Here is an 18,092-nt window from a genome sequence, read left to right on the forward strand (position 1 = left end):
CAGGGATGCAAGGATATTTTATTTTATTTTACTTTTAAAGATTTATTTATTTATGCAAGCGCTGGGGCACAAGCCAGAGGCGTGGGAGGGTGACAGAATCCACCAGAGACAGAGCAGGGAGCAGAACAGGCAGAAGGACCAAAATACACTGTTGAGGGGAGCAGCGGGGGAGTCAGGGGAGGTCTGCCGTGCCACGTGGAATTCTCGCCAGCCTGCCGGGATCGAACCCGCGCTGCAGAGCTTGACAGCGCTGCCCTCAACTGCCCATGCCACCAGGGTGGCCCCTCCCTTAATAATTCTTAACTTCTTTACAACATTGAGGACTGATGGGTCCTTACTGATAGCGGTGGTACCTGAACGTTAGTGTAGATAATGGATCCGATAATGTAATTTAACTTGATTAACCTCTGAGCATGAGAAATTGGGTAATTTCCTCAAACTCTATGTCTACTTTGACAGACACGCTAGCCATCATGACTTACTAGCTCTTCCAAATGAGGTCTGATTCCTCCTTGATTTTATCCTTTATCCTTTCCCTTCAAGAAACAGATTACCAAATCCTATAAATGCTACAGAAAAATCTTACAAATATTAACAATTACGAAATTAGATTTTATGTAACTTGAATCTTATTAAGTGGAAAATATGAGGGTAAAATTTCAAAAAAGGTAAAATTTTCTTTTCAGTATAGTGAAATATTGAAAGCATATTTTTATCAAAATTACTTGAATAAAGATAAAGCAAAAGGATGTACCAGAGAGCACTTTGAAGGATAAATTAGTCTCATTCCTCTGAGTAATTCTAAGAACACAAAATACTAACTACACATTTCATATGAGAATGAGTGACTTGAAAGAAAATTAAAAATATTATTAAAAACTTGATAAATTCTTATATATCTAAAGCAGAAAGAATGAAGTTTAGATTCAATAGAAATTTTACAACAGAAAGAACATGGAAAGAATTAACTAATGAAATTTTTAAATGGCTTCTAAGCAATAAATTAATAACTATAAAAGTGTTTACAATTAAAAAGTGGATGGGGAAAATTAGAGAACAATATGGTAGGGGGCTTACAATTTTTCTTGTGAAAAGAATAATAAAGCATTGTTGAGAAACTTTAACATTGTGTTTTCATCCTATCAGAAGTATCCCTGAGACAAACATGGCTCTGTCCCTGTGCTTAGCAAATGTTTCCAACACTTGATATTAAAGAATTTTTTTCCAAACCTGTTATTTTTTTAGGATCTGTTGATATTATTTAAAAGTGGCCACTACATCAGCAAATAAATGAAAGTAAACAATTACAGTAGTGATATACTGAGTGTAGTCGCAAATATTCACTTTTTTGAGATTTCAAAGGAAAAGATTCTCAGCTGTCTGTCTTGATACTCTTGGTTCTGCTCCCAAGGGAGAGAAGGGATGACACGGATGAAACCTGGGGTCTTTTCAGGATGAGAGCCCATAGAATCTTGGCTTTCTTTTGGTAATTAGAAGGATTTAAAGAATTCGATTTATTGTTGCAAGACAAATACAACATGTCCCATGGTATCTCATTGTGTGTGGAGATAAGAGAGACCCAGAGAGACCCAGAGAGACCCTAGGGAGGTCCCGTTTGCATAATTTCTCAGGGCCTCATCATGCAAGAATCTTCTCACAAAAGGATTCGATTCAGTGTTAGTTCTCAAAAAAACTAGTGCTTGACTCCTCCAGCAATACAGTCGGAGTTTGAAATGGAGCCCACTGCAAAGGTGAGTTGGTGCTCAGATGTGAGGGCAGAGGACTGATGACCACCAGCAACTCATAGCAGACTCTGGATCTGCAACGTGGATCCCTGGATTTCACTCTACTGTCCTCAGTGTGCAGTCCCTCAACTGGACTTCCTAATCCCAAGCCCCCAGGTAAGAAGGAGGAAAATACTGAATAGTCAAGACTCTCCAGCAGCAACACTCTGGAGTCTGTTCTGGGAGCAGGGGCCATTCTTACAGGCACACTCTACAGTATATTTGGGAAAGGAGCTTTTTTCTGTCTTCTCTGGATGCCTGGGTCTTAGAAACCTGCCTACCTGTTTCCTTCTGAGGTGTTCATTTGTGTGCTGAAAGGTCAAAGAAACCAAAAGATCTATTGTCTCTCCAACTGGTGACCCCTTTTCAACTCCCAGAACTTCATGTACTCAGACCTTTCATTCCTGTACCCTATTTCTCTTTCCCTTCTGTGTTGGTGACACCCACCAGGGTCACAGGGCTTCACTCAGATGGAAGAGAGACATTCCTGCAATTTACCACATGTTGTCAGGGAGGTAGAAAATACTGAGAGCTCAGTGTGTTCTAACATTGTTTGTGGGTTACTCCTGCCCCTGGGACTATAGTGTTCAAGTTGCTATTACATGACTTATACATTCCACGGGCTAAGAATGAAAAAGTGAAAGGGCTACATATTGAGTTCTGCTCCAGTTCCCCTGAAGGTAGAATAATCACCACTGATGCTGTCCACAGCCCTGGTGATCATGCATGATTCCTCACGGGCTCTCCCCACCCTGGCACTACAGGAAACTGACCAACAAAGCCATGCTGTCCAAATTTGATACTATGCTTTTGAAAGGATATCAGTGCTTTGGAGTTTTTAAGTACGTATGTGGCAGTGCCTGTGTGTGTGAGGGACTCTGCTCCTTCATAACCAACTAAAGTGGTTGTAAACCAGTTTCAAAAGAATTCATTTGATCCAGTCATCTATTTTTGGACATATTTATCAAGTGTTTCCATAGCTAGCTACTATAAATAGTGCTGCCATAAATATAGGGATGCAGGTGCCCTTTTGAATTAATGTTTCTGTGTCCTTTGGGTAAATACCTAGGAGTGGAATTGCTGAATCATATGGAAGCTCCATTTTTAGCAGATTGAGGAATCTCCACACAACTTTCCATAGTGGTTGGATCAGTTTACACTCCCACAAGCAGTGCAGGAGAGGTCCTTTTTCTCCACATCCTCGCCAACATTTGTTGTTGCTAGTTTTTTAATATGTGCCATTCTTACTGGTGTAATTTTGTAGTTTTGATTTGCATTTCCCTGATTACAAGTGATGTTGAACATTTTTTCATATGCCTGTTGGCCATCTGCATTCCCATATACACAATGGAATATTACTCAGCAATCAAAAAAATAAACTCATGCAATTTGCAGCAACATGGATAGAGCTGGTAGGGATCATGCTCAGCGAAATAAACCAGAAAGAAAAAGAAAAATACCAGATGATCTCACTCATAGCAGGAATTTAAAAACCTAAATAAGGGACCAGGAAAAAGACTATCTATAATAAAGTAAAAATCAAAATCAACAAGCAACTGTAAACCAGAGATACACTAGCGGGTGGCAGGGAGGAGGGAGTAGGATTAAAACAAGTGAGGGGTGGGAATTGTATGGGGACTATAACCAAGATGAAAATGCACACATTGTGCAAAAATGAAAAATGATGTAAAAATATATAAAAAATAAAATAAAAAATAAAAATGAACAATGATATAAAATATATAAAGAAAAATAAATAAAAATAATAAAAAACGTTAAGGTCTTAAGTACAAAAAAAAAAAGAATTCACGCACATAATAATAATTTGGCTTCTGATCTCTGAAATTTTTTATAGACCTATTTTTATAGACACCTATTATTTTATAGACCTAGTATGAGCTATTTCACCATTTAGTCTTGCCAGTTCCTCAATGTGCTCCCTGGCTGCCTTCCTGGTCCCTCAAAGCCCATGGATCTTCCTCTGTGGTAAAGCTGATCCCAGGTTCAAATCCAGTCGGGAGTGAAATCTATGAATAGACACTTCACTGTCACCCAGTGGTCTTGAAATCAGCTCAGACTTGTCTTCTCATTAGCCAGTGATGAGCCACCCTGGTCTGACCACATTTCCCTCTGCTGCCAGGCCAGCTACACACACATGTGTGTAAAACCAACCTGACCAGTGTACCATGCTTGCCCTCCCTCGACTTCAGGTGGCACTGCCATGGGCTCCCCTTCTGCCCTACCTCTCTGTCCTCTGGGCACTCCCTGCACTATTACTATTTCCTTCTCAGGGATGTTAGTCAGCCATTGCCCGTGACCTTAATACCCTCCTACCTCTATCTAATCTCCTCGGTGGCTTGTTTCCAGGCATGTTATTGCTTGCTTGTTTTTGAGGTACAACCATGTGTAGACATTGAATAGTGAGTCTGCTTAAAGTCAAAGGATGGGAAGGTACCTGATTTCCTACTGATGCAAATATTCTACTGACTAGGTATTAAGATGCAAAATGCAGCATGAATAGCTTTTATGCCAAATCAGACTACAAATTCCCAGACAGATATCTTGGCTGCATTCAATCTTCAGGAAGGGCTGTCCCTCCTACATTAGGGTGTGGGCTGTCTAATCTGTCCTGGACTCCACCATCCTGGCTTCTGTCATAAACTCCTCTGTGCAGGAAGGACACAGAGCAGGTTTTCTGATCCAGCAGACCGGGTAAAGGAGGAGTCCTGGAGCCCTTGGTAGCTTTTACAGGCTTTTATTGGGATTTACCAGGCACATGGCAGGTAGGGGTACTGGGGGACGCTGGGAGGCTGGCAGGCCTCTTCACTCTAGTCTTCACTCTGTCTGGGCTCTCTGGCCTTCTCTTGCGTCCTCTCTGCTTCTCTCATGGTTCTGCTTCTGCTTTCTCTTCTTCTGTTCATTCTTGGCTTCTGCTGGCGTCCCTGTGACGCCGCCCTTAAAAGCCCAGTTTTAGCTCAGGTGTACCCACTTCAGGTGCCCGCCATCAGGCACGCATTCAGGACCGCAGGGTTCCCTCATCTAGCCTAATAGTGGGAGGGCAGAAAAGCCTGATACTTTTACGTTACCCTACAGTCCACCCCCTCAGGGTTTTCTGCCATACAATCTACACAAGTCACATGTTTCTTTTGAGAGCACTGCAGCCATGGCCCACAAAAACAAATAATATAAATCACAATAGAACAACAAAATACGTAATACAAAAGAACACAAATAAGTCCAGGCAGGGCACCAACTTAGTGGCAAAAGACAATTATTGGCACCAGCAGATAATCCACCACTTCTGCTGCCAAAGGCACTGCTCATACGAGGAAGGGGAACCACTCACGGCATCTACTGTAACACACAAGGAGCTGTCAGGCTTCCTGGCCTTCTCTGGCTGTGGTCTCGTCTACAAGCCACACAACGCATCCACCCCCAGGATGCACTCACTCCGGGATTGGCGATTCTATACTGTTGGGGGTAATCGCCAACCCTCAGGGTTTCTGTCTGCGGTCGCTCCAACACTCGGCCTTCATAGCCACCAATGCGACTCACAGACCCCTGCACTCAGGCCAACCCACTGCACAAGCACATGGGTCAGGGATCCAAACTCTACATGCGGCTTGGGCTCCACCCCAAGCCACGTTCCCCACCCGTCCCCCAAGGACAGGTTCCTCAGCTCCTCACCCTCATCGAGAACGAGCAGGGCATCACCCACAGGTGATTTTTATTTAAAATAAATTTTATTTTTATATTCCCCATACAATTGCAACCCCCTTATTTTAACCCCAGTCCCTCCCCTCCCCGCCCCCTACCCCCCATAGAGTGTCTCTGGTTCATAGTTGTTTGTTGATTTTGATTTTCACTTTCTTAGAGTTATTTATTTTCCTGGTCCCTTATTTAAGTTTTCTAGATTCCTGCTATGAGTGAGACCATCTGGTATTTTTCTTTTTCTTTCTGGCTTATTTCGCTGAGCATGATCCCTTCCAGCGCCATCCATGTTGCTGCAAATTGCATGTGTTTATCTTTTTTGAATGCTGAGTAATATTCCATGGTGTATATGTACCACATCTTCTTGATCCAGTCATCTATTTTTGGGCATTTGGGCTGTTTCCTAAGCTTAGCTATTGTAAACAGTGCTGCTATAAACATAGGGGTGCAGGTGCTCTTTGGAATGGATGTTTCTGTGTCCTTTGGGTAAATACCTAGGAGTGGAATTGCTGGATCATATGGAAGCTCTATGTTTAGTAGGTCCAGAAATCTCCACACAGCTCTCCATAGTGGTTGGACCAGTTTCACTCCCACCAACAGTGCAGGAGAGTTCCTTTTTCTCCACATCCTCGCCAACATTTGTTGTTGCTAGTTTTTTTTAATACGTGCCATTCTCATTGGTGTAAGATGGTATCTCATGGTAGTTTTGATTTGCATTTCCCTGATGACAAGTGATGTTGAACATTTTTTCATATGCCTGTTGGCCATTTGCATTTCCTCTTCAGAGAAGTTTCTTTTTAGCACTTCCGCCCATTTTTTGACTGGATTATTTTCTTTATTGTTGAGTCTCATCAGCTCTTTGCAGATTTTTGTGAAAAGTCCTTTATCATTAATGTTGGGTGCAAAAATGTTCTCCCAGTTGGTGGGGTTTCTCTTTGTTTTTGTTATTGTCTCTTTTGCTGTGCAGAAGCTCTTTAATTTGATGTAGTCCCAGCTGCTTATCTTTGCCTTCACTATCACTGCTTTGGGTGATGTGTCTGTAAAGATGTCTTTGATGTGCATATCACGTAGTGTTTCGCCTATATTTCCTTCTATGTATTTTATGGTTTCAGGTCTTATGTCTAGTTCTTTAATCCATTTTGAGTTGATTTTTGTGTATGGTGTGAGGTAGTGGTCAAGCTTCATCCTTTGTATGTAGCGACCCAGTTTTCACAGCACCATTTATTGAACAAACTTTCTTTGCTCCAATGCATATTCTTTGCTCCTTTATCAAAGATTAGTTGACCATAAATCTGTACCCACAGGTGATTTTACGAGACTCACTGGTCCTCAGCATACTAAGGCTACTTAACAGCTGCTCAGGTCTTCTCAACCTAGCACCAGCTTTTGCCTTCTCAAAATTGGCTTTTCTCCTCTGCCTAGCTGCTGGGCAGTACACAGGCTGCTTTTGGCCGCTGAGGCCCACTGGCAACCCCCAGATTCCCATCTCCGAGGGTGTACAAACAATCCTCCCCCAGGGTCTCAAAACTACATTAACTTGCCAAAGTTTCTCTGCCTTCTGGTGGGATTGTCAGTCCAAGTCCATGAGTCCAAGTCCATTAGGCCTCTCCTTGCCATCAGCACTGGCGAGCTCCGAATCGCGGTCCTCTCTTCCCCGACGATTCTTGCTGCCTCAGGGGTCGTTGGCTGCTCCTCTCGGTCGTCTCCTCCTCCAGGCGTGGTCTTATCCCGTAGCTCCTGGACCTTGTCCACCTTCTGTGCCACAATGACGCCTTCAGTGTTGTCACAGGCAAACACAGTCTGTTACTCCTGAGGTCTTCAGAGGGCTCCATACCCGTCTGCATGGATCATCTTGCCGACTTAAGCCAATTGTAAGGTCAGGACAGATACAGAGCAGGTTTTCTGATCCAGAGGATCAGGCTTTTATTGGGATTTACCAGGCACGTGGCAGGTAAGGGTGCTGGGGGGAGCTGGGAGGCTGGCAGGCCTCTTCACTCTAGTCTTCACTCTATCTGGTCTCTGGCCTTCTCTCGTGTTCTCTCTGCTTCTCTGCTTCTGCTTCTGGGCTTCTGTTCGTTCTTGGCTTCTGCTGGTGTCGCAGCGACGCCGCCCCTAAAAGCTCAGTCTCAGCCCAGGTATACCCACTAAAGGTGCCCGCCATCAGGCACGCATTCAGGACCACAGGGTTCCCTCATCTAGCCTAATGGTGGGAGGGCAGAAAAGCCTCATACTTTTACATTACCCTACATGTCATAAAGTCCTCTCATGACTTATTCTTGAAAACATCATCAAACCTCGATGCTCTGATCAGTAAAGAACCAGGAATGAGGCTTATAATGAAATCTAAAGTGGTCTATTAAACTTCCTGCCTTACATGTAAGTTTGTAAAAGATCCCTAGGAGGGCCTCCCTGGTGGCGCAGGCAGTTGAGCACCACACTGTGAAGATGTCCTCAGCCTCTGCAGTGAGGGTTCAATCTCGGCCGGCCTGCAAGTGTCTCACATGGCACAGCAGACCTCTCCTGCCGCGCGTGCTGCTCCCCTCAGCAGTGTATGTCAGTCAGTCTGCCTATTCTGATCCTGCTCTGTATCTGGTGAATCCTCTCACCCTCCCGCGCATCTGGCCTGTACCCCAGTTCTTGTATAAATAAATAAATCTTTAAAAAAAAAAAAAAAAGATCCCTGGCAAACACAAACTAAGTGGTGGTTCTTTCATGAGGAAAGGAAAGCTGAGCCCAATGACTGAAAGGCAAGCTACAAGAAGAAAAAGCCTGAGCTGTCTAAGAGACAGGACTTTTGATTTTTTTCACATTCAGGTAATAACATAGCATCCTTTCACAGATTGCTCCAGGAGGATTATAGGGATTCATCTTTACAAACTCAAGTGCCTTAATGTTTTCAAGATGTTTTCCCAGTCAAAAGCATTTGATTTTTAATAACGTCTTCACTTTCAGTATTTGGTGCTCCATCATTGTCAAATATTGATTGTTCTGTTCATTCTGATGTGTAGACCAGAATACACATCAATGGGCACAGAAAACAGAACCTATCTGACTGAGTTCATCCTGCTGGGGCTCTCTTCAGATCAACACACCCAGGTGCTGCTGTTTGTGCTGTTTCTCATCGTCTACCTGCTCACTGTGCTCGGGAATCTGCTCATCATCGTGTTAATTCAAAATGACTGTCGGCTTCATAAGCCCATGTACTTTTTCCTTAAAAACCTGTCATTCACTGATCTTTGTTTCTCTACAACAATTGTCCCCCAGATGCTAGTCCATTTGGTGGTAACGAGAAAGACCATCTCCTTTGCTGGGTGCTCAATTCAGATGATTTTTTTCCTAGTAGCTGGTTGCACGGAGAGTTCCCTCTTAGCGGTGATGTCCTATGACCGCTACATCGCTGTCTGCAAGCCCCTGCACTACCCCACCCTCATGACACAGAGGCTATGTGTCCAGTTGGCCCTGGGATCTTGGGCCAGTGGAGTGTTTGTGTCTGTAATAGACACTTCATTTACATTATGTCTCTCATATCACGGAAAGAATGTCATCAATCATTACTTTTGTGAGCCCCCTGCCCTCCTCAAGTTGGCTTCTGAAGAAACTTACCGAACTGAGATTGTTATCTTTGCAATGGGTGTGCTAATCCTCCTCGGGCCAGTCTCCCTCATTCTGTTCTCCTACTGGAATATTATCTTCACTGTGATTCGAATACAGTCTGGGCAGGGGAGGCTCAAAGTCTTTTCTACCTGTGGTTCTCATTTCATTGTTGTTCTGTTCTTCTATGGCTCAACCATATTTACCTACATGCGGCCAAATTCCAAGAAAATGAACGAGGGGGATAAGGTGATCTCTGTTTTCTACTCAGTCATAACATCTATGATGAACCCATTCATTTACAGCCTGAGGAACAAAGAAGTGAAGGAGGCATTTTGGAAACTCGTTGGAAGACAGAACCTGTGAGAGACAATGATCTTCATATTGCGATACAATGACAAGAACAAAGACGTTTGAAAGTGCTTCAACATCTTCAACAAATTTCTCTTGTTTTGACTGCTTCATCAGTAAAGTCATAAAGATACTTTATACATTCAGGATGTTTCCAGATTGTCAAATGTCTCTTGTTCAAGCTTGTTCCCTATGGTTGCAAACTTATTAGTCTCAAAGCATCCTTTTTATTTTTTGATTTTATGTATTATAAAAGAAGTGATAATGAATATAATAAAATATATTAGCACATTAAAGATGATCCTCATATACGATGTGCTATTGGTTTTCTAATCCATATTCACCTAAAGATATTTCCTTCTGGTTCTTCTTCACTCATGCTTGTGGGCTTATTCCCTGCCAATGTGACCTAGAGGTACACACAGGTCTTGGATGATGTCCCTATGTTAGACTCTTCCATTGCCAGAGGGAAAGTGTTAATGATATTTTTAATGTTCTTATGGTAAGCTTTGTATTTTGTTTTGCTTGTCTGTTTTTTTTTTTTTTAGATTTATTTTATTTATACAAGAACCGGGGTACAGGCCAGATGCGCGGGAGGGTGAGAGGATTCACCGGAGACAGAGCGGGGAACAGAACAGGCAGAATGACGAAGTACACTGCTGAGGGGAGTAGCGGGCGTGTCAGAAGAGGTCTGCTGCACCATGTGGGTTGCTCCGAAGCTGGTGGGGATAGAACTGGTACTGCAGAGGCTGCAGACAACATCACAGCATTGTGCTCAACCACCTGCGCCACCAGGGAGGCCCTATTTTGTTTTGGTTTTATATTTCATTTTTAAGGTGTCCCCAAGCACTCTTGGAGTTAATTCTACTATACATTGGGAAGAGAAAGTTATGTGGTCGTAGACAACAAGGTAAAGAATGTATTCCAGAAAACATTTTGACATATGAAACTCTCTTCTTTCTAAAAGACAATGTGTGGCTCAAAGGAACAAGACAAAAAGCCACTTTCCCAGAACTCTCAGGTCACAAGCCCGGGTGACACCACACACCACAGTGTCTGCTCAGGCACATCTTCTCCACTTTTCTGCAGGCTGGTTGTGCCAGTGCCCTTGAAGTTCCTTGGAAAAAAAGAAGAGAATGGCTGACATATATGAAGCCATTCCAAAAATGGAGATTGTGTTGTGGGATGAAAGACTCCTGAACTGACTGCTATCACCCTCTGCTGCAGTGGAAACACCACAGTGACATGACAATGGCCTCTGACCAATATTAAGCTTGCACAGTGTATGCCTCTTTCTCTGAAGAAGATCCATTGCTGTCCCCTCCCCTGCCCTCAACTAAATATGTTCAACACAGAAATGAATGGGAATTAGCCCAAAACCTCACTGGTTGTGGAATCACTACCATTTTACCATGGTGCAGGGCTGCTGAGCCATGAAAGCACAGCTGGGACCCTCACAGCCCTGTCATTAGCCCCCAGGGTCCCCTTCCTCCTGACACAAGCATGCCCGTGACCATGTACTTCACTCAACACTTACATGTATCCCCTGATCATCACCCATCAGCACACAGTCATTTGCAAGCTTTCCTGTCTCCAGGGAAGAATGAGGCTAACTCAGTAATGCCCTTCAGGAAGTATCAGGAATGACACAAAATGTCATGTTATTAGTGAACCGTGTCAGCCACGATTCTGGCTACTGTATCGTCAAGTCCATGGCCTCTCCTGAGTGTCCAATGCTAGTTGCATGACACAACTCAATCTATTACCTGATTGGAAATCCTCAAAAAGTGATGATTTTATTTTATGTTCAGAGAAAGTCATTTCTGACATCATAGTTTGAAAAGATCCCCTTGATTGCTGCTTGCAGAGTGGGTTGTAGGTAGCACCGTGGAGGATCAGAGCAATCAGTCAGGGTGAGCGCTACTGCAGCAGCCTAGGGCAGAGAGGGTGGCCTTCATGAGGACTGTGGGGATGGAGGTGAAGCCCTAGAGGTTATGCTGGGCTTTTCCTGTCTCTGACTATCTTGTAGGAACAGCAGTGCAGGCATGTGAGAGTGAAGCACTGGAACAGAAACACCCCTACCCATGTTATATGAGGAAAAATCAGAAATGCTGTAAGTTCACACATAGTCTCAAGAGTAAACTCCACAAAAGGAGGAGATTCTCGTTCCTTGCCCCAGAATGTTAAGTGCTGCAACAAAGACTTGATGGTTAAGACAGGTTCATACACACACACACACACACACACACACACACAGAGATTGGCTTGTGAAATAGTAGCATATTTCCTGACATCAAAAGATGAGATTCAGTTAATTTAGTTTGTGAACACAATAAAAATGCCCCAGGGAATCTCTCACTGCAGAAAGTTTAAAAAATGTTAACTGCATTCATGGCTCCAGGGAATGGCTTGTTTACAATGGCTCTTAGGACTTCAGGTTTAAACACTTCCTTCCAGGAAAACTTCTTCAGACTGCTTCCTTAGTGAATTTGATTTTAATAAAATGGGGCTTCTGTCCTTGGAATAGAATGAGACTCTGAATCCATGGGATGTCCCAACCTTCATGTTATTTAGTAAATGGCTGGGGAGGTTGCCTCTAAGGATGTGGATTAGCAGATCTTAAAAGCCACACCTACCTTCCTTCCTTCATCTGAGACCCTGAATTTTCCTCTGGCCCCCTAGGTGAGCTTGGGTGGATGACTAGGGGCAATTAATCCTTCTTTTCCTTCTGAGAAGGTGATTCTGCTCATTGGGCTTGGCTTTCCACTCTCTTCTTTCCATCGGGCTTCTAGAGAGAATATATATTCTATTTTTGCTGTTTCTCCTAAGTAATAGTCTCATGAATCCTGTTCTGCAAGTCCTCTGAGGGGGTATTAAGTTATTGACACAGTAGAGTGAGTGCTCGTGTTATAGGACAGGGAGAGGGGCAGCCCAAACCCCGCAAACCTGTCTATTCTAAGTGGGTTCTGCCATCCGCCGCATCAACACAAAACATAGGAGACTTTAATGGGAAGGAACTTTAATAAAACTAGGAAACAATACAGGTAAGGCAAAGAGTCTAGTTTCTAAATGAAGCACCCAAAGTTACCCATCCCCTCGTGGGTAAAACTCCATCCAAATGGGATCGGCCCAGAACAAGGCCCCAAAGCCTGCCACAAGTCTAAAGCATCTTCCAGTGGGGACCCACAGAAAAGGGTCACAAACAACCGGACAAGCCCGGAAGGAAAAGAGCAAAATCAACATCAAGATAAAAGCTGCCATTGTCACCTCCCCACAGGTCTCACCCACATCTGTGTCACCCAGTCCACGACCAAAAGACAAGCGCAGTTTCTTCACATGTCTCTAGGCTCCATGCGCCTCCTCCAGGTCTCCTGGCTCCATCCTGCTTCCTTCCTTCCTCAGTCTCTCCTGCAGCTTCTCTTCTTCCTGCTCAGCTCCACCCTCCCTTGGGTGGGGCAGGGAACCTCCCCCTTTCCTGGGGACCACCCTGTTGCAATCCCCCCTTTTAATTTTTATTCCACCATATCTATGGTGGCACAGAAGCCCAATTTCCCCATGGGGCTGACTAACCACGGATGGCTCTGTCCTAAATCACGTTGGACGCCAAATCTGTTATAGGACAGGGAGAGGGGCAGCCCAAACCCCGCAAACCTGTCTATTCTAAGTGGGTTCTGCCATCCGCCGCATCAACACAAAACATAGGAGACTTTAATGGGAAGGAACTTTAATAAAACTAGGAAACAATACAGGTAAGGCAAAGAGTCTAGTTTCTAAATAAAGCACCCAAAGTTACCCATCCCCTCGTGGGTAAAACTCCATCCAAATGGGATCGGCCCAGAACAAGGCCCCAAAGCCTGCCACAAGTCTAAAGCATCTTCCAGTGGGGACCCACAGAAAAGGGTCACAAACAACCGGACAAGCCCGGAAGGAAAAGAGCAAAATCAACATCAAGATAAAAGCTGCCATTGTCACCTCCCCACAGGTCTCACCCACATCTGTGTCACCCAGTCCACGACCAAAAGACAAGCGCAGTTTCTTCACATGTCTCTAGGCTCCATGCGCCTCCTCCAGGTCTCCTGGCTCCATCCTGCTTCCTTCCTTCCTCAGTCTCTCCTGCAGCTTCTCTTCTTCCTGCTCAGCTCCACCCTCCCTTGGGTGGGGCAGGGAACCTCCCCCTTTCCTGGGGACCACCCTGTTGCACTCGGACACCCTCTGCCTCTTCTTTTGCACCCAAAGATTATCAGCCTTAGGACTATACCCTCCTCTGCCCCGGCTGTCTGGTGCTCTACATCAGGACTTCCTCCCTCACTCCTTCTAGCCACTTCAGTCTGGACACGGGGAGAGGGCAGGACCAGGAGGAAGACTGACCTCCACCTGGAGGAGCTCAGGTAGATCTCATGGTCAGACATCCCTGGAGGACCCCACAAGGCTGAGTACGCTCTTCTGTGTGGGGGTACACAGACCCTGGTGTCTTGGCACCTGCCACCCTGGATATTCCCCCTTTTTTGTGAGTGGCAGTCAGTGCACTCACTCTCTTGCAGCCAGTGCTCATGCAGATGTAAACAACCAACCAACAGGGTCTTTTGCTCTTGCCAAGAAAGGCAAACTCTGAACCGTGAGAAATGTCTTTACTTGGAGAAGTTTATTGCATGAGATGGCCATCGAGGGAATAAGCTATCGGGTTAGCACCCTAATATTTTGACATGTGGAATGTGGGAGTGCTGTGGTCATTTTAGAAAGGAAGGAGTGTGAGGGATGTGAAGAGCTTTGTATTTCCAGGTCCCAGCCTGTGTCTGGCAGTCAAGGCAACTTAAGTCAGGGCGTTTGACTTCCCAATCAGGATATTTTCTCTGCAATCAGGAGATTTTGATTTATCAGCCTCAGTATTTTTATTTGGGTGAAACACAATTGTTTTTTTCCAAAATTTCCCAAACAGCTGTTGTCACAAGTGTGAATGAATTTTCCAATTATTCACACACTGTCTTTCATTTCATTAATAACTTATTTCTATCAATAGAAACACTTGCTATTATTATTATAAATTTTTAACATTCATGCCAATCTAGTGAGCAAAAAGGCATCTACTTTCTATTTGCCTTTGTTTGATTGTACTGAGATTGCAATCTATTTATGAATGTTGAATTCATGTATACACATTTTCTCCTGCAGTATTCATAATTTATTTTCATATTAATTTACCTTTACATTTTGTGTGCCAAGGATATTAATCCTTATTTGCTACATGTTTCAGATTTACTTTTCCATGTTATTGTTATTTTCAAATATTTTGTTTTTTGGAAATGCAGAAGTTTATTCTCTGACTTTACTGGGGCATAAACAAAATAAAATTGCATACTTTTAAGTATATAGTGTGATGTCTGGATATATATGTACATTGTGAAATGACTACCAGTTAATTAACATCCATCACCTCATATGATTTTTCTTTCTAAATTGTTTTGATTATAACAATTTAGATCTTACATCTTATATAACATATTATATAATGTGTTAATAACTATAGCTAGCCTTCCATCCACTAGATCTCCAGATATCACCGATCCTGCATTAGTGAGATTTTGTGCCATCTGATCAATAACTCCTTATTTTCCCTAGCCCAATCTTTTGTGACCAGCATTCTACTCTTTTCTTCAGTGAGGTATAGGTGAGACCATTTAGTATGTGACTTTCTGTGTCTGGCTTATTTCCTTAGCATAATGTCCGCCCGCTTCATTCATATCACAAATTACAGGATTTTCTTCTTTTTCAGAGCCTAATAACATATTAATGTGTGTACACTTACTGAATACTAATAACTCATTGAGGATATCACTCTCTTTCTGTATCTCTGTCATACCTGCTGTGTCTACTCATCCGTTGATGTACACATAAGTTGTTTTCATTTTTTTCCATATTTTCAAAGTTTGTTTTTGGAAATGCTGAATCAAATGTAGTTCTAGTTTTAGTTTCTTGCGGGGCACTTTCACACTTTGCCATAATACCTCTACCAATTGCTTCCTACCAACTGATAGAAGGATTCCCTTTATTCACAATCTGGTCTACACTTGTTATTTTTTGTCTTTTTGATAATAGTACCCTAAAAGGTGGGAGGTGATGTATCATTGTGGTTTTGAATTGTGTTACCTTGCTATCTAGTAGTTCATACACCTTTTTATAGTAAAAAATTTTTGCAGTCAAATGTATCAATGATTTTCTCTCTCGTTTGAACTTTTGTTGTTATGCAGAAAAGTCTTCCACCACATGAACCCAAAGGTTAATCTCCTTAATTAAATGTCTAATGTTCTGTAAATATGTGTACATGTGTGTCTGTGTGTAATGCAGACACACATCATTAACTGTATGGGATGTATTCTGTATGATAAATGATATAACCAAACTTTGTTTTTGATGTGATTTGTCAATTGTCACAGCTTGATTTATTGATTTATATGCACTTTTTGGTAACAGAAGCATTTATATTATTCATGCAGAGCCATTGGTGCTTCCTATTTCCCCTCAAATCAAGTGCTTTATCTTTCTCTTTTTGTACTTTTCTCTGTGTGTGTGTGTGTGTGTGTGTGTGACGGTGGTGTTAAAACTACACAGATTACCCAGTCTTTTTTGTTTTTGGTTTCTCTGTATTTCACGTTCTGTGACACCAAATATATATATTATATATTATATATATATATGTTTCATCTTCCGCAAAAAGCCCTGTTCCCAATCCCTATCAGCCTCCCATCCCATTCTCTCCTCTCTTCTCCCTGTTCTCTCTGGTAACCATTATATTCTTTTTGCTGAGTGCAAGATTTAGCCCCACTATTCTTTGTGTATGTATGCTTTTTTCAGATGTCTATATTCTAAATATGAGTGACCCATCTGATATCTGTCCTTCACTTTTTTACTTATTTCACTCAACATAATCACCTTGAGGTACATTGACTTTGTCCCAAACGCCGCCATTTTATCAAATCTGAAATTATTTTCAAGTGGAAGAAATACTAAATGCAAAGAGAACACTGTTTTCTGACATGTACAGTGCTAATAGATAAAAATCTATTGGATTCTGGTTCATAAAATAACTAAGTTAATCAAATTTTAAGAAAAGTAACTGACAACTATTATTTCTTTTCTTTTGCTGCCCTATGAAGAATAGTCATATTCATTGATATTCATGGGAGAAGGCAACCGAACCCATGTGACTGAATTTGTCTTCCTGGGCCTTTCACAGGATCCACAAACACAAATCCTGCTCTTCTTCCTTTTCCTGGTTATCTACCTGCTGACTGTGCTGGGGAACCTGCTCATCATCGTGCTCACTCACGTAGACCCCAAACTCCACACGCCCATGTACTTTTTCCTTAGAAACTTGTCCTTTGCTGATCTCTGCTTTACAACCACCACAGTCCCTCAGGAGCTGGTCCACTTCCTGGCAAAGAGGAAAACCATTTCCTTTGCTGGATGTGCAACACAGATATTTGCTTTTCTTCTTCTTGGTGGTACAGAGTGCGCCCTGCTGGCGGTGATGTCCTATGACCGCTACGTGGCTATCTGCAAGCCCCTGCACTACTCCACCATCATGACCCACTGGGTGTGTGTCCAGCTGGCCGTCGGGTCCTGGGTCAGTGGGGCATTTGTGTCTCTGGTGGACACCACGTTCACACTGTGCCTCCCCTACCAAGGTAACAACATCATTAACCACTTTTTTTGTGAGCCTCCTGCCCTCCTGAAGCTGGCATCTGCTGACACCTACAGCACAGAAATGACCATCTTTGCCATGGGGGTGGTCATCCTCTTAGCGCCGGTCTCCCTGGTCCTGGTCTCCTACTGGAATATCATCTCCACTGTCATCCGGATGCAGTCGGGGGAGGGCCGGCTCAAGGCTTTCTCTACCTGTGGCTCCCATCTCATTGTTGTCATCCTCTTCTATGGCTCAGCAATATTTGCTTACATGAGGCCAAACTCCAAGATAATGAATGAAAAGGACAAAATGATCTCTGTGTTCTACTCAGCAGTGACACCCATGCTAAATCCCATCATTTACAGTCTCAGGAACAAGGATGTTAAGGGGGCTCTCAGGAAAATTTTAGCAAAATAGTCTTTTTGAACTTGGGGATCTCTGATTTTGACAACACTCTTATGGACATGAAGGGAACTTGTTTTCTTTTGATTTTACTTATTTTCATCATATTTGTCCACATTTTTTTCTTCCTTCTCTCATTTTCCCATATCTCTTCTCAGGTAATTTACAAATTGCACCTTGATGTGTACTGGGAGGGAATATAGAAAGGAAAGTTAAGACAGGAAAGAAAGATGGAAGGAAGGAGAAAAAGTAAAGGAACAAAGGAGGTAGGAAAGAATAAAGAAAAAGAGACAGAGAGGAAAATGTATTTATAAACACAGCTACTACTCTCCAAGTCATACAAATAATAAGGGAATTTTATGAACAGAGTGTATATACAACCATACAGTAGAAACCAAGCAGCCAAATAAGCAAATGAACTATCACACATATGAAAAAAAATTCTGGCAAATGGGAGTAATTCCTTTGATTATTGCACACATTCATCAAATCCGTTTGAATGATTATTATCTATCCCAGGTGCTAATTATTGGACATTAAAAGTAAACTCTTAATGTTATGTTTCTTACATG

The 18,092-nt window shown here is 42.9% G+C and overlaps 2 protein-coding genes across 2 annotated transcripts; both read left to right on the plus strand.

Moving 5' to 3' along the window:
- Positions 1-8,519: 8,519 nt before the first annotated feature.
- On the plus strand, positions 8,520-9,452 carry LOC311176519 (olfactory receptor 2D3-like; the record flags this gene model as incomplete). Its single annotated transcript, XM_084242102.1, has 1 exon — positions 8,520-9,452. One exon carries the CDS (start codon positions 8,520-8,522, stop codon positions 9,450-9,452), a length of 933 nt encoding a protein of 310 aa, XP_084098228.1.
- Positions 9,453-16,589: 7,137 nt separating this feature from the next.
- LOC311175310 (olfactory receptor 2D3-like) lies at positions 16,590-17,535 on the plus strand (the record flags this gene model as incomplete). Its single annotated transcript, XM_084240206.1, has 1 exon — positions 16,590-17,535. The coding sequence occupies exon 1, from the start codon at positions 16,612-16,614 to the stop codon at positions 17,533-17,535; it is 924 nt and encodes a 307-aa protein (XP_084096332.1). The 5' UTR covers positions 16,590-16,611.
- Between the last annotated feature and the right edge of the window lie 557 nt (positions 17,536-18,092).

Source organism: Talpa europaea (genome assembly GCF_964194135.1).
Source record: "Talpa europaea genome assembly, chromosome: 1".
Classification (NCBI taxonomy): domain Eukaryota; kingdom Metazoa; phylum Chordata; class Mammalia; order Eulipotyphla; family Talpidae; genus Talpa; species Talpa europaea.